The 15,233-nt window shown below is 37.0% G+C and overlaps 1 protein-coding gene across 13 annotated transcripts in view; it reads right to left on the reverse strand.

The window, feature by feature from the left end:
* Positions 1-15,233, reverse strand: part of DDX60L (DExD/H-box 60 like) — a 119,544-nt gene that overhangs the window by 82,289 nt on the left and 22,022 nt on the right. For 12 of the 13 annotated variants that reach the window (XM_030918211.1, XM_030918206.1, XM_030918198.1 and 9 more), the window contains 5 exons: positions 14,117-14,233; positions 12,262-12,378; positions 9,354-9,512; positions 5,623-5,764; positions 4,410-4,565 (listed from right to left, as the gene is read on the reverse strand). In XM_030918211.1, coding sequence (XP_030774071.1) covers positions 4,410-4,565; positions 5,623-5,764; positions 9,354-9,512; positions 12,262-12,378; positions 14,117-14,233 — 691 coding nt within the window. The remainder of the gene's footprint in view (positions 1-4,409; positions 4,566-5,622; positions 5,765-9,353; positions 9,513-12,261; positions 12,379-14,116; positions 14,234-15,233) is intronic. The other variant, XM_030918201.1, reaches the window with a different exon arrangement.

Here is a 15,233-nt window from a genome sequence, read left to right on the forward strand (position 1 = left end):
AGTTAGGACTGCCATCTTGCCGTTTTGAATTCCTTGTGCCTCTGAATCAACAGGCAAAGGAAAGGGTTATTGTGCTGGCTGCTGTGATTGATCCTGATTCTCAAGGGGACATTGGGCTGCTACTACTCAATGGAGGGGGAAGAAAAAGTATGTCCAGAATTCAGGCGATCCCTTAAGGATCCCGTAGTACATCCCTTCGTACTACCATGCCATGTGATTAACGTCCATGGAAAACTACAACAACCCAATGCAAACAGTACTCTATGGGTCCGTACCCTTAAGGGACAAAGGATTGGATTGGACTGTGTTCTTTGAAGAGACATGTTCAAGTCCTAATTACCGCTATCTGTGAATGTGACCTTATTTTGAAATAGGGTCTTTGCAGATGAAATCAAGTTAAGATAAGGTTATTGTGGATTAGGGTGAGGCCTAATGTAATAACTGCTGTTCTTATAAGAACAGAGAATCTTGCACACAGACCCAGAGGGAACACACAGAGAGAAGGAGAACACTATGTAAAGGGAGAGGCAGAGATGAAAGCGATGCATCTACAAGCCAAGGAACACCAAGGATTGCCAGCAGCCGCCAGAAGCTGAGAGAGAGGCATGGGATTGTAAATTTAAAATAAAATCCAAAGCCCAACCCCCACAACTAACTGAATGGACCCCCTAATGGCCAAGGTTACTCCAGAGAAACATTTAAAACTGAGTTCTGAGCCACGATGCAAAGGGAAGTCAGATAGGCCTCACTATACCCCTCTCCCTTTTGCAGTTTAGACACAAAAACTGACTAGCATTAATGTTAAAATAGAGATTGCAAGACAGACAGAACAAACTCTTTGTGGCAATAAGATCATGAACAAGACCTAAGGCCATGCCAAAGGTGACATCATGCGCCCTACAGGCCACTATGACTCAGTATACCGTGACTTGCTCTGATAACCTGACTCTGGCAGAACATCACATGATGATGAGCAGACTCCTGGTATTAACTTAAACCGTTCTGCTGACTCCAAGTTTTTTGTTTATTTGTTTGTTTGTTTTGTTTTTTGAGATGGAGTCTCACTCTGTCACCCAGGCTGGAGTGCAGTGGCGCGATCTCAGCTCACTGCCACCTCTGCCTCCCAGGTTCAAGTGATTCTCCTGCCTCTGCCTCCCAAGTAGCTGGGATTACAGGCACCTGCCCCCATGCCCAGATAATTTTTTGCATTTTTAGTAGAGACGGGATTTCACTGTTAGACAGATGGTCTTGATCTCCTGACCTTGTGATCCACCTACCTCGGCCTCCCAAAGTCCTGGGATTACAGGCCTGAGACACAGTGCCTGGCCCCAAGTTTTTAGACAAAGCTTTGTTCCTTTAAACAATTACAAATGAAATCATCTCCAAATCTACCTATAATCTGCAAGCCCCTGCTTCAAGATATCCTGCCTTTTGGGGTCAGTGTATACCTCCCATGTATTGATTTATGTCTTTGCCTGTAAGTCCTGCCCCCGGAAATGTATAAAAGCAAACTGTAACCCAACCACCTCAGGGCCACTTACTCACGACTTCTTGGGACTGTGTTTTCCCCAGGCCACAGTCACCCATATAGCTCAGGATAAACCTCTTTGAAATATTTTACAAAGTTTAGTTTTTCCATTTACAGTTTGGCTTTTAAATCAGACCCTCCACAAGAAATCAATTTTGTAGACAATCTGATTTCAGACATTAACCTCTAGACCTGTAAGAGAATAAACTTCTGTTGCTACAAGCCACCAGCTTGTGGTGCTTTGTGACAGCGGCCCTGGAAAAGGAGGACTTCAGGCAAAGAACCATGACCAGCTTAGGTGCTTGCTGGTGCAAAGGGTGTAGGGAATAGGTAATGGGAGGAGGAGGCAGTCATAAATACCAGCTATGACCATGTGACCAGTTGCAGAAATGAGGACTGTAATAGTTAGGGGCATTTCTTCCTTATTTTGTCTTGAAAATATATCTATTAAGCAGGCATTTTTGTTTTCTTCTTTTATCAGTTTACGTACAATGTAGTCATAAAAGTATGCTTTGTATCACAGTATTAGGTTACAGGATATCAAAGTAGAAGAGTGAAAATTGCCCAAGAACTTAGCGTTATCTTTTGAAGGAAGAGTTAACATGCTGTTGGTTGTACGCAGGATAGTTGTATCATGTTAAGCACAAGTGTGGTTTTGTTAGTGCCTTTATTGGGAGATTAAGTATGGTTTAAGGATATGTATATGGGTGCTCAGATGATAAGAGGTAGACTGAAATGGTCAGTTTTAGGTGTCAACTTCATTAGCCTATAGTTCCCTAGTTATCCAATCAAACACAAATCTGGTTGTTGTTGTAAAGGTATTTGTAGATGGGCTTAAAGACTACAATCGATTTACTTTAAGTAAAGAAGACTATCCTAGATAATCTAGATGAGCCTGATCCAATCATCTCAAAGTCCCTGAGTGTAGAATTGAGGTTTCCCTGAAGTAGAATAAATTCCACCTGTGACCTGCAGCTTCAGCTCATGCCCCAAAGTTCCAGCCTCTCCTTCCTTAAGACTTGCCCTATAAATTTTGGACTTGCCGAGCCAGTCCCTATAATCAGGTAAGGCAATTCCCTGCAATAAATCTCTTAATAGATGTATCCTACTAGTTCTGTTTATCTGGTAGAAACCTAACTGATACACTTCCCAAAAGGGTCTTCAACTCAATATGACAATAATCAACATGTCAGCAAGTTATTATTACCAATTAACAAGCCAATTATAAAATTTAAAATGAAAATGCAAAGGACTCAGAATAAACTAAACAATCTTCAAAAGAACAAAGTTGGAGCACTTACACTACCAAAACCAAAGTTTCTTACAGAACTATCATAATCAACTTTTATATTGGTTCAAGGATAAACAAGGATCAAGGATAAACTTATCAAAGAGAACAGAGGGTGAAGAAATAACCCCTCTTACACCAGACAAAAGTAAATTCAAGATCAATCACAGACTTGTGAAATACTCATGACCTGTATTTTATAAACAGACAAAAGATAAGCAGGCATTTCACAAGAGGATATTCAAATGGCCAATAACAGATGAAAAGTCCAAGAAAATGCAAATTAAAACCACAAGGAGCTACCTCCACGCACCCATCAGAATGGCCAAAATAAAAAAGACTAACAATAGGCTGGGCATACACCTGTAATCCCAACAGCTTGGGAGGCAGGGTGGAAGGTTTGCTTGAGGCCAGGAGTTCAAGGTTACAGTGAGCCATGATGGTGCCTCTGCACTCCAGCCTGGGCAACAGAGTGACACTCTGTCTCATTAAAAAAAAGAGAGATTGACAAGGCTGGGAAGCAATTCTAAAATTCCAAAATGCCCACATGGAAGGTAGGAGTTTAACTTGGAACTATCACTTTAGAAAATATTTGGACAGTAGTTCATAAAGCTGCATTTCTATGTATACACTTGAAGTGAATAAATGCATATATCTACCTAAAGTTATATGTAAGAATATTCATAACAGTTTTACCCTTCAATCACTTCTCATTACTCTTACAATTTCTTAAGTCCTTAACAGAGCCAACAAGTACCCCCTACTCAGTTTCATCAGCTTTTCTCCTCTCTGGTCACACTAAACATATCTCAGCTCCTTGGGGAATTCTAAAGTACCGTGCCCCTCTGGAAAACCTTTTGCTCTTCCCTTCCCCCAGCTATTACTCATCCTTCAGACCATGACTCATTCCACTTCTCTTCACTTCTTCAGAGAGGTCAACCTTTCCAGACTGGGTTGTGTCTCTTAATCTTTAGTTCCCACAGCATTCATTAGTTCCTCCTTCATATCCATCAGCAGCTTTGTAATCATTTTACTGCTTCTTCAACAATTCAATCGCCAATAGTTAGGAAATGCTCCAAATGGACAGAGTGTAATATATTCATACAAAGAGACAGTTCACAGCAATAACTTTTAAGCATAATGGTAAATACAACAGGCAGGAATGTCTCAGACATTATACTGACAGGAAAAAAAATAGAATATACACTATACGATTCCATCCCAACAAAGTTCAAAGCAGACAAAACTAAGAAATTGTATTGAAGTCTGTGAAAGAGATGACAGGAGGGGGAGGATGGATTGGGAAGTGGCACGACGAACTTTCTCTTGAAGTACTGGAAATGGCCTCTCTCTTGATCTGGGTGGTTATCACACAGATGTATATATCTGTGTAAAATTTCACCAGACTTTACTGTGCACACTGGTTTACTTTAACCACATTATTATATGTATCTTAAACCTCAATTAAGCGGTAAACAAGAAAGCACAGTGAAGGAAAATTATTTACACTTGGAACAATTGAATTATTAGAGCTTCTAAAAGTTGTTCAGGAAAAACATGCTTTTGTTCCACTTTAATTTACCCATTTAATACCTTGAATGACTGATTTCTTTTGTCCAAGAAAAGGTCTTCTTGTTGTTCTCAGAGGAAAACACTTTCCAACATCAAATTCTTTAACCAGGTGTGACACAACATTCCACAGGTGTTCATAATCCCTCCTAATGGAATCTCCCAAATTCAAATGTGGTTCTGCATTACAATAAAAAATATTAAAATCTTAAAAGTCATATACATGCAGACACACACAGAGCATCTTTTTTGAATAAATTCATAGAGCTCTGGGAAGATGATCAGATATGGAAACTTAGAGTGAGTTACATATATGCATGAAAATTAGTCATGACACTATGACAGTAGTTTTTTAAAGTCATTTTCTCTTTAAATATAATGCAGAGCCAGTTCCTGTGACATGGGCCTGTGGTTCCAGCTACTCAGGAGGCTGAAGCAGGAGGATCACTTGAGCCCAAGAGTTCAAGGCCATCTGGGCAACATACTGAGATACCCTTCCCCGCTAAAAAAAAAAATTAACAAAGGAACATCACCGTTTTAATCGTAGTCCTTATTAAATAATGCTAATGATAAATATACAATTATTTCCTAAAATAATGAAGAACAATATGCTACATATAAGCTTGCAACTTTAAAAACTAATTTAAAAACAAGTTTTTAAAGAGTTTACAGAATATAGAGAGGGTGAGAATTTTGTTAAAACTAGTAAAATTTGCTACATTTTATGCAGTGAGTTTATTCAAATGTTTGTCATCTAAGGGAATTAAATGCCAGAAGCCCAACAAACTTCAATAATGTTCATTTAGGAAAGATATGTTTTGAAACGTTTTATTATTCTCTGACTATGTAAGCCACTCTAGATAACTTACTCTATAAAAATATTCAAAGGAAGGCAAAAATTATGTATGTACCAAAATGCAGTTTTATTTATTTTTAGGAAAAATGCAATACATCCTTAAATGTTCAAAAATAGTGAAAGGATTATATTAATTACAGTAAGTGTTATAAAATATGCATCTACCACTTAAATAAAAATATAACAATATTATGTCATAGCATTAAACTCATTTTCAAATGCTATTAAGTGAAGTAAAAATAAAATACGTAAAAAGTATGTACACACACAAACAAAGGTTTTCAACAAACAAAAATGTTGCTGTGGTATGTAATGGAAAATTTATAAGGGTTTTATATAATTTGTTTATGATATAATGTTAATACATAATTAAGGTACTACCTTGAGTACTTTCAAATTCATAGTAAAAGGCAATATTCTTTAACAATTGTTCATCATACAAGTCAGAAACATGATTTAAATTCAGATTCCAGCATCCCAAAACGTTTAAGTTGCTTAAAATGAAATGTTCACACCACTTGTTCTGCAAATTAAAAATAAAACATTATTAGCAGGGAGTCATGGAATAATTTCATACTCATGGTTAACCCCCTGTAAGGTAGGTCACAAGGGACATTTCTGGGTGGAATGATAAAGTCATTACAACCACAAAGATTACAGATGGTGATCTATAAGTCTCCAGACTAATGCTTTCATGTCTTTACTTTTAAAACTAGGAATTGCACTGCTTATCCTAGTACTCATAATTTACCTTATAGTACACTGTTCCCTTAATGTGGTACTAAAACTATAGCTGACAATACTAACACCTTCGTCATGTAGGTCCTGGAATCCCCCACAGGCTTGCATAAGTACATTCAGACAGTTGCAAATGATTCCATTTCTCTCACTTTGGGGTCAGCACCTACCCCCACTACACCCCTGGTGAGCAGGAAGAAGTTAGAGCAGTCTTTGCCCTTTTTCCATCTTCTTTAGCCAAGACCTTAAGATTAAGATGTTATAAAACCCAAAAGGAGGGATTGAAACCACCATTGCAAAACTATGACTAAGATGGTGAAAGAGATCTGACTTAAAGAATTCCACCTTGCTTCTAACCTCCAAGTTGTTCTTGTTCATTCCTGGGTATAGGCTGAACTATAACTATCTTTGGAAGGAACTTAGCTTACAGTTTATAGTTTGAAACAAAGATGAGAACAGCCCTTTCTCAAAACAAACCCCCTTCGTTCCTGGGGACTAGACTGCCCTTGGAGGACTAACAAATTAGTCAAAAGATTAGAAATCATGGCTTAGGAATCATGCAGCTGAAGGCTACAAGATTCTGACCCTCCCCAGTATTCCTCCTGGGGATAAAATCACTATTGTAAAACCTAAGCCAGTGCTTGAGATATTCCGCAGACCCTGCACTTGATGAATCAGCTGACATCAGCCAGATCTATAAACCGACTCATCTGATCTTGTGGCCCCCATCCAGGAACTGACTCAGTGCAACAAGACAGCTTCAACGCCCTATGATTTCATCTATGACCTGACCAATCAGCACTCTTGGCTCACTGGCTTCCCCCTGCCCACCAAGTTGTCCTTAAAAACTCTGATCTCCAAATGCTCAGGGGAGACTGAATTGAGTAATGATAAAACTCTGGTCTCCCTTAAAAAAAAAAAAAAAAAAAAGAATACAGATGAACTAAGACCAACTCCAAGGAAAGAGTTGCCTCCACTACCTTTATTTTATAACCATCCACTCATTATTGTTGAATATTCCATAGATTTTGTACCCCATCACTCTACCAAAACAGCTCTTAATAATAACTAGCCTAGGCTAGGTACCATGGCTCATGCCTATAATCCCAACACTTTGTGAGGCTGAGGCAGGAGGATTGTTTGAGCCCAGGCATTCGAGACCAGCCTTGGCAACATGACCAGACCTTGCCTCTACGAAAAATAAAATTAGCCAGGCATGGTGGCGTGTGCCTATAGTCCCATCTATTAGGGAGGCTGAGGTGGGAGGATCACTTGAGCCTGGGGGGTTGAGGCTGCAGTGAGCTATGGTCATGCCACAGCACTCCAGTCGGGGCAACAGAGCAAGACTTTGTCTCAAAACAGTAATAATAATTGGCCTTGACTTTCATGCTATTAAAGTCACTGAATTTTCTGTCAGCATCCTCATATTATCTTCAGAATTTAACACTAATAAACCATTCCCTTCTTTTTGAAATATCTGATCCAAATTTTTATTCCCAGTCCAAAGAATACTGAAACTGCCTTTTAGGTATTTCCTTTGGAAGTCTCATTGCCACCATCTCAAACTCACTATTTCCCAAATTCATTATTTTCCTCCTCAGAATGTTCTTCTTACAGTGGCAGCATTCACACAGTTGGCCTAGCCAGAAACCAGAAAGTCATCTTTGACTCTTCCTTCTCCCTTCTGCCTCATAGCCTATTCCTTAACTCTGTCAGCTTCAAAGCCTTGAAGAACTAAAGAACTCTTTCATTTTCGACTTCTATTTGTTCCTATTGCCACCAACATTTTAACCATGTTAGCATCATCACCATGTGATCACCGGGGTGGTTTCCTCATGTCTATATTTGGATGTCCACAATGGGCTTTATGCACTTCTGCCAAAGAACCTTTAAACAAAAATGTCAATTTCAGCTTGAAACCCTTCAATCACTTCTCACCACTCTTAGGATTTCCTAAGTCCTTAACAAAGCCAACAAGTACTATAGTGATTTTTCTTCTACCCCCTCCTCAGCTTCATCAGCTTTTCTCCTCTCTGGTCACACTAAACGTATCTCAGCTCCTTGGGGCATTCGCAAGCGCTACTTCCTCTCTTGAAAACCTTTTGCTCTTCCCTTCCCCCAGCTAACCATTACTCATCCTTCAGAACATGAGTCATTTCACTTTCTCTTTACCCTTCAGAGGGGTCAGCCTTTCCAGACTGGGTTGTGTCTCTTAATCATTAGTTTCCAAAGCTTCGTTAGTCCCTCCTTCATATCCATCAGCACCTTTGTAATCATTTTACTGTTTACTCAATAATGCAAACTGAAATTCCATGGAAGAAGAAGAGATAAGAGTTTGTATTTCTCTCAACTCCTTCCTTGGTGCTGATCACAGTGAATATGTACTGAATAAACGTGTGTGGACTGCTGCCTGACAGATTGGTTTTAAAATGTCTTTGATAACAATTTGACAGTATCTATCAAGATCTTCAAATTTTCAGCATCTTTTTGGCTTATCATCTCTTTTCCCATTTCAGAAAATCTATTTGAAGTAGTTCATTACAAATTAAAAGGAAAACTTTAAACACAAAATGCCTCAAGGCCAGTAGCATTTACGATACAAAAGTTTCAAATGATCCTAATGTTCCTTGACAGAGATATGATTAAGTAAACTACAATACGATCACTCAAACATATTTAGTAGCCATAACAATTATGCTAACCAGCCTGAGTGAATGGACACCCCGTTCTCCACGATGTGATTAGTAGGGATCGCATGCCTGTAGCAAAACATCTCACACACTCAATGAGTATGTACAACTACTATGTATTCACAAAAATTAAACATTTAAAAAATTATGCTAACCAAAAGTGAAAATATTTTTACAATAAAATAACATGTAGCATGTATCGTATGATTGCAACCAAAACAAAAACTATGCCCTAAAACAAAAAATGAAGAAAATTAAACCAAAATATTAACAGTTAACAGTATTAATTTGAGCAGTGGGTTAGGAATACATATTATTAATTTTGCTTCAATATTTAACTTTCTTTTAATACGCTTTTATTATAAACAGAAAAAATAAATACATAAACACTTTTCCTGAGTTTCTCTACAAAGAGAATACAATATCAATCAATTTTCTATGACTGAATATATAAAAACAAGATCTCATCAGAGATAAGAAGGAAGAAGAGGAAGGCTTTCATGCTTCTATAAAACAGATATATTGTGGTTTTCCTCATTACACTACCAAAAATAAAAGTTGTTGAAAATAGGACCTTGACTGATCAGCTAATTAGATCTGGCATTATTCCAATATAACTCTTGTTTTAAAGGTGATCATGGTTTTCATCTCTCATGTTCAGACAAAATAATAAAATATGTTTACCATTTTTAAGAAATAATCACTGTCCCAAAGCCAAGAGTATGTGATGACTCGAGAACAAGCTCTCTGAGAAAGGGGTAAGTGGAGTTGAAAAGCCACACAGAGGCAACGCAGTCTGCAGAAATCTTCCACCTCCTGCAGGGATAGGCAATTACTGTGCACCTGTGTACAATAAAGAAGCTGAGAATAGCCACAATGTCACGCTGTGAAATGGCATTGAAATAGGCACTCCATGAAGATACATATCTTCAAAGTTTTACATCTACATTTGTGAGAAAGTCCCCTTCCGCATATACAAAATCTGGCTGCACTGATACAGAAGTAGGTAAGAGGGAGGGAAAGCTCCAGGCTTGGTAGTTTACATAATGCATTTCCTAGGATTTTCAGTGAAGCTGGACTTTAAATGAGCTGGCAGCAAAGGAAGTCCCTGACCCTGAGGTCTGAGCATTGATGGAGTCCCATGTAAAATGCTCTGTCATTTCAGAGAGTGAAGAATAATTTCCACAAACCCATGGCAGTTTCAGGGTGAGAAATCCCTGATGGCAATCTATCTGTAACACATAATGAATGAGAAATCAGGGAAGGAAATGGTCAAGTTTCAGCTCCTGTGGCAGACTTCAGACCTATTTACAAAAGGGTTATCACCTGGAAGGTTAAAAAAAAAAAAACACCTTAATCTGGGTATCTTCATAGAGCAAAATTAGGGGTAACTGAAATTACAAGGAGATTGATTTGGGTTCAACATGTTCATTTTTTAAAATTAGAATCACTAAAAATATCATGCATGGTCATACTGAAAATATTTTTCCAAAAACAATTAGGAAAATACAGTAAGGAGATTCAAATGAGATTGTGGTCCCTATCGATCTCTAAATCATGTAAGAAAGAAGCAAATTAATCAGTATGAACTTTTATGAGAAATCAACTTTTATACCCAGAACCCTATGATCTGTGCTATTCACACTCCCACTCACAGCACATCTTCAGCATACCATAAAAGTGAATATATTAAGGTAATTATCATTTTTAAGTATGCCCTTAAAATTCTGACAATCATGCTGAAATAATGTAAAGTTTTTAAGTTCTTCATTTTTTACTGTTTATCTTCAAAAATTATTCAAGGTCACAATTTTAGAGAAATCTACATAGCTAAGATCTACTGTATTACATACTAAATTAAAATACTGGAGTGCTCTGTCTCCTACATTAAAGACTATTGCACAATAATTCAGGATCTGGGCTCTGAAAACTGATTCCAGTCAAGACACTGCATGAGTCAGTTCTCCTATATGTAAAAAATCAGGATAGTAACAGTATACTTTCTCATAGGGTTTCTGGAAAAACTAAATGAGATTAGACACGTGAAATATCTAGAATATCACCAATACATAGTAAACCCTAAGTATTACCTATTATTAGCTAGTCTTCATAACATCCCAGTTTTGTAGGTTGAAAGCAGCTATTAGCACACATTGGACAATCAATATCCTTAGCTAAGTGAATTAATAAATGTGTTATCAGTCAAGAGAAAATCAAAGATGGGAAATTCAAACTAAGGAAAGAATCAAGAAGGAAGAAGCACAAAATGCTCACGGCTCTCTCTATTCTCTATGGTGCTCCTGAAGAGTTAAGTTATTTTGTTTGTTTGGTTTTTTTTTTTTTTTTTTTTGAGCAACTAGAAGGGTATTGTTGTCATTTGTTGGGAAGGAGAAGAGTGAGGCGGGAGCAGGTTTGGGGAGTTTGGTTCCAGAAATCCTAAATTTGAGATGTCTATCACAAATCCAAGTGAAAATGTTGAGTTGGTGGTTCAGACTAGAGGTCTGAAATTTCTCTAGTTATCTCAAAGGGACATTAAAATTGCCTTCCAAGATATGTGTGATCAATAGCAGTAGATATCATGTCTATTTTTTCTCTCTCCCCAAATATATTTATTTTTGGCATGTGTTACCATGCACAAAGTATATCATGCCGATAGATTTAAGAAATGGACAATTTTCTCCTATAGAATACTAATTTCTTGAGCCCTGTACAGTCACATTTTTTTCTTTTTCTTTCTTTCTTTTTCCTATTTCTTTTATTGCTGTTTGTTTTAAGAACAGAGTTTTTCAGCCTGAAACACACTGATATCTAGACTGCATACAAACTTTGTGTGTGTGTCTGTGTGTGTGTATGTGTGTACTTATGCAAGCAGGGATGCATATAGTAGAGCGGAAAATCTATGTTCCTCAAGATTCCTAAAGGGCCCTATAAGCTGAAAACAATTATACAAATTCAGGTTCTCTATAGTCTCAGTGATACTAATAAACAACAACAGAACTGTTCTTTTAAATACACAGCTTAACAGAGCAGAATCATTACAAGCTGTGGAGCCAACCACCCTAGTCAAAATTTAGGCTGCCTTTTACCATGTGATTTTAGGTAGGTTAGGGAAGCCTTGGTCTCAAAGTCTTGAATCGACAGGAGAGAGCGACCATTGCTCTACTGAAAAGTCGTCGTCAGATTACATGGTGTCAGGTAACACAAAGAGCCTGAAACACAGCATACAGGGGGGCCCCTCCTCCAATTTGTTTCTTTTCTTCTTCCTTCTCCCTTTCTCTGTTTGTTAGAACTGGGTTAGTAACTACTAAGCGAAACACCAGATAAAACTTACCGTACATTGTATTTTAAGAAAAACACTAAATTATGTAACATAATATTTTCTTATCTATACAGATTCTAATTGTTCTCTCCTTTTTGTTATTTAATACACATAACTTGGTGTGGGAAGGAGCTAAATTCCTAATGAAGAAAATGGCCATCAGAAACCAAGAGTATGTCAACAGTGGAGAACCTGATGCCACCAGTGAAGCTACACCAGTTACACCTGATGAATGACAGCTTTCTGCCCGGCGGCTGCCTTCTTTTTACTTACTAAGCCATGATGATGGTACATTCTCAAGGATAGTGAACATGACGTGACACAGATAACACGCTGGATGTCCGATCCTTCTGGACATAGGCACTGAAGCAGAAATAGAGTCTGACACGCCTAACAAAAAAGAAATTTCTTCAACTGTCAAATTATTTAGAAATATTCTTTTACTCAGAAGTGCTCTTACTTGTAAGAAACATAAAGAAAATGACTGTATAGATTTGACTAAACAGAACTTTAAATGTTTAGTTTAAAAATGTATAATTTTAATGATAGAAAATTAAAAAATAATTACAATCAATATGGCAGAGAAATATGAAAACCTAAATATGTAAAGAAATAAATAACTCAATAAGAAATTAAGATTTAGTAAAACATGAACAACTGATTCACAAAGGAGGAAATAGATTATTAATAAAAATGAAATCATTCCATTTTACTAAAAATCAGATAAATATATGTTAAAACAATAATTAGCTTGTTATAAATATCAATAATATCAAAATTTTAAAAATAATATCATGCAACATTGAAAACTGTGCAGTGAGTCACCTCTCTGACAGATTAAAGATGAAAGTACAGGTAGATATAGAATTTCTGCAAAGCTCTTTGACAACATCCATCAAGATCATTAAATATGTTCATGCCTTATGATCCAGTTTTGAATTTCTGGGAATTTAGCATAGCAGAATAATAATCCAATATGTATACAAAAAATGTATACATCAAAATGTTCATTATAACATTATTTATATCAGCCAAAATTTTGAAGTAATTTAAGTGTCTAGTATTACACATAAGTGTAATATGTAAAATTCATATTACATTTATGAAAACTTCTTAATGACAAGAAAATATGTACTAATCTTAATGAAATGTACACTAAAAATATATATACAGTCTGGGAATGGTGGCTCACAGCTATAATCCCAAGAATTTGGGAGGCCAAGGTAGGAGGATCACTTGAGCCCAGGAGTTCAAGACCAGCCTGGGTAACAAAGTGAGACACCATCTCTATATAAAATAAAAATGAAATATTGGGCAGGCATGGTGGCATATGCCTGTGGGTCCAGCTACTCAGGAGGCTGAGGTGGGAGGATCACTTGAGCCTGGGAGGTCAAGGCTGCAGTGATCCATGACTGTGCCACGATATTCCAGACTAGGCAACAGAGTGAGGCCTTGTCTGAAAAAATAAGAAAAAACACCAAAAACACATATATAAACTATACACACACACACACACACACACACACACATACACACACACACACAGAGTATGTCCTCAGTTACATAAAAATATACATTAAAATGCTAATATCAAGTAGTGGAATTATGAATATTCTCACTACTTTTCTGTTTTTTCCAAACTTTCTCATGCAACTATCTTTTACCATTTGAGAATCAGAAAAAAAAAAAAACAAGAAAGAGGTGCTTAGTAATCTATCACGATAAACGGTAGTATAAAGCATAGTTTGAGAAGATAATCAGAAAATTAGATTTAAGGTATAATTAATTTCACATTTTGACTGTTTATATGGCAAATGATATCTTAGAGCCCTCCTCAATTTGAATAATGGAAAATAAACATTACTGTTGCATTAAGTACTATAACTTTCTAGTTTTGCAGAGTCTGTCTTAAAATATGGCTCCCAGAAATGAATATAAAATTACATATGCCATCCGATGAATTCAAGGTACATTGAGAGCATGACATTCTAAGATTCAGATAATATACATGTACTAAGGAGGTATATGGCACCCTTTAGTCTGGTCTAAGGACTGAACTAATCAAAAGTTGGTTCTCATTTATCAAATTCTATCAAACTTTTATTTAAAGAAATGAAAATGTTAATACCTCTTCCATCATATCATTCCATTTCAAATGTTCAAAATGAGGTGCTAATGCTAAAATCCTTCTTTCTTCCAAGTGTTGTATGAGGCTTTTATATGCACTCTGAATCACTGTTTCATTCTGTAAAAGGGAGAAAACCATATAAAATACCTTAAATAAAGTGTTTCTCAGCTGTAAAAAATGAGACACTTGATGCAAATCAAAACCACAATGAGATATTATCTCATGCCAGTCAGAATGGCAATAATTAAAAAGTCAAGAAACAACAGATGCTGGCAAGGTTGCAGAGAAATAGGAATGCTTTTACACTGTTGGTGGGGATGAAATTAGTTCAACCATTATGGAAGACAGTGTGGCAATTCCTCAAAGACTCAGAACCAGAAATACCACTTGACCCAGCAATCCTATTACTGGGTATATATCCAGAGGAATATAAATCATTCTATTATAAAGATACATGGATAAGTATGTTCACTGCAGCACTACTCACAATAGCAAAGACATGAAATCAACCCAAATGCCCATCAATCATAGATTGAATAAAGAAAATGTGGCACATATATCCCATGGAATACTATGCAGCTGTATAAAGGAACAACATCATGTCTTTTGCAAGGACATGGATGGAGCTCGAAGCCATTATCCTCAGCAAACTAAATGCAGGACCAGACAACCAAACACCACATGTTCTCACTTATAAGTGGGAGCTGAACAATGAGAACACATGGACACAGGGAAGGGAACAACACACACTAGGGCGTATTGGGGAAACGGGGGAGGGAGAGCATCAGGATAAGTGACTAATGCATGCAGGGCCTAATAACTAGGTGATGGGTTGACAGGTGCAGCAAACCACCATAGCACACATTTACCTATGTAACAAATCTGCATGTTCTGCACGTGTCCCAGAACTTAAAATAAAGTTAAATTAATTTTTTAATGAGATATTTGAATTCTACATGTGTTATAAGGTATACTAAGCAAAATCACCCTCAAATGTCTTTAGGGCAATTTTTCTTAAGCTCTGATAAACATGCATATTCCCTCTTTGCCAAATTAATTTTTATTTCAGAGTATAACGAATTGTGTTGGTATCATGGAGCTTTCAAAAATATAGATA

The sequence above is a fragment of the Rhinopithecus roxellana genome, chromosome 2 (genome assembly GCF_007565055.1).
Source record: "Rhinopithecus roxellana isolate Shanxi Qingling chromosome 2, ASM756505v1, whole genome shotgun sequence".
In the NCBI taxonomy this organism is placed as follows: Eukaryota; Metazoa; Chordata; class Mammalia; order Primates; family Cercopithecidae; genus Rhinopithecus; species Rhinopithecus roxellana.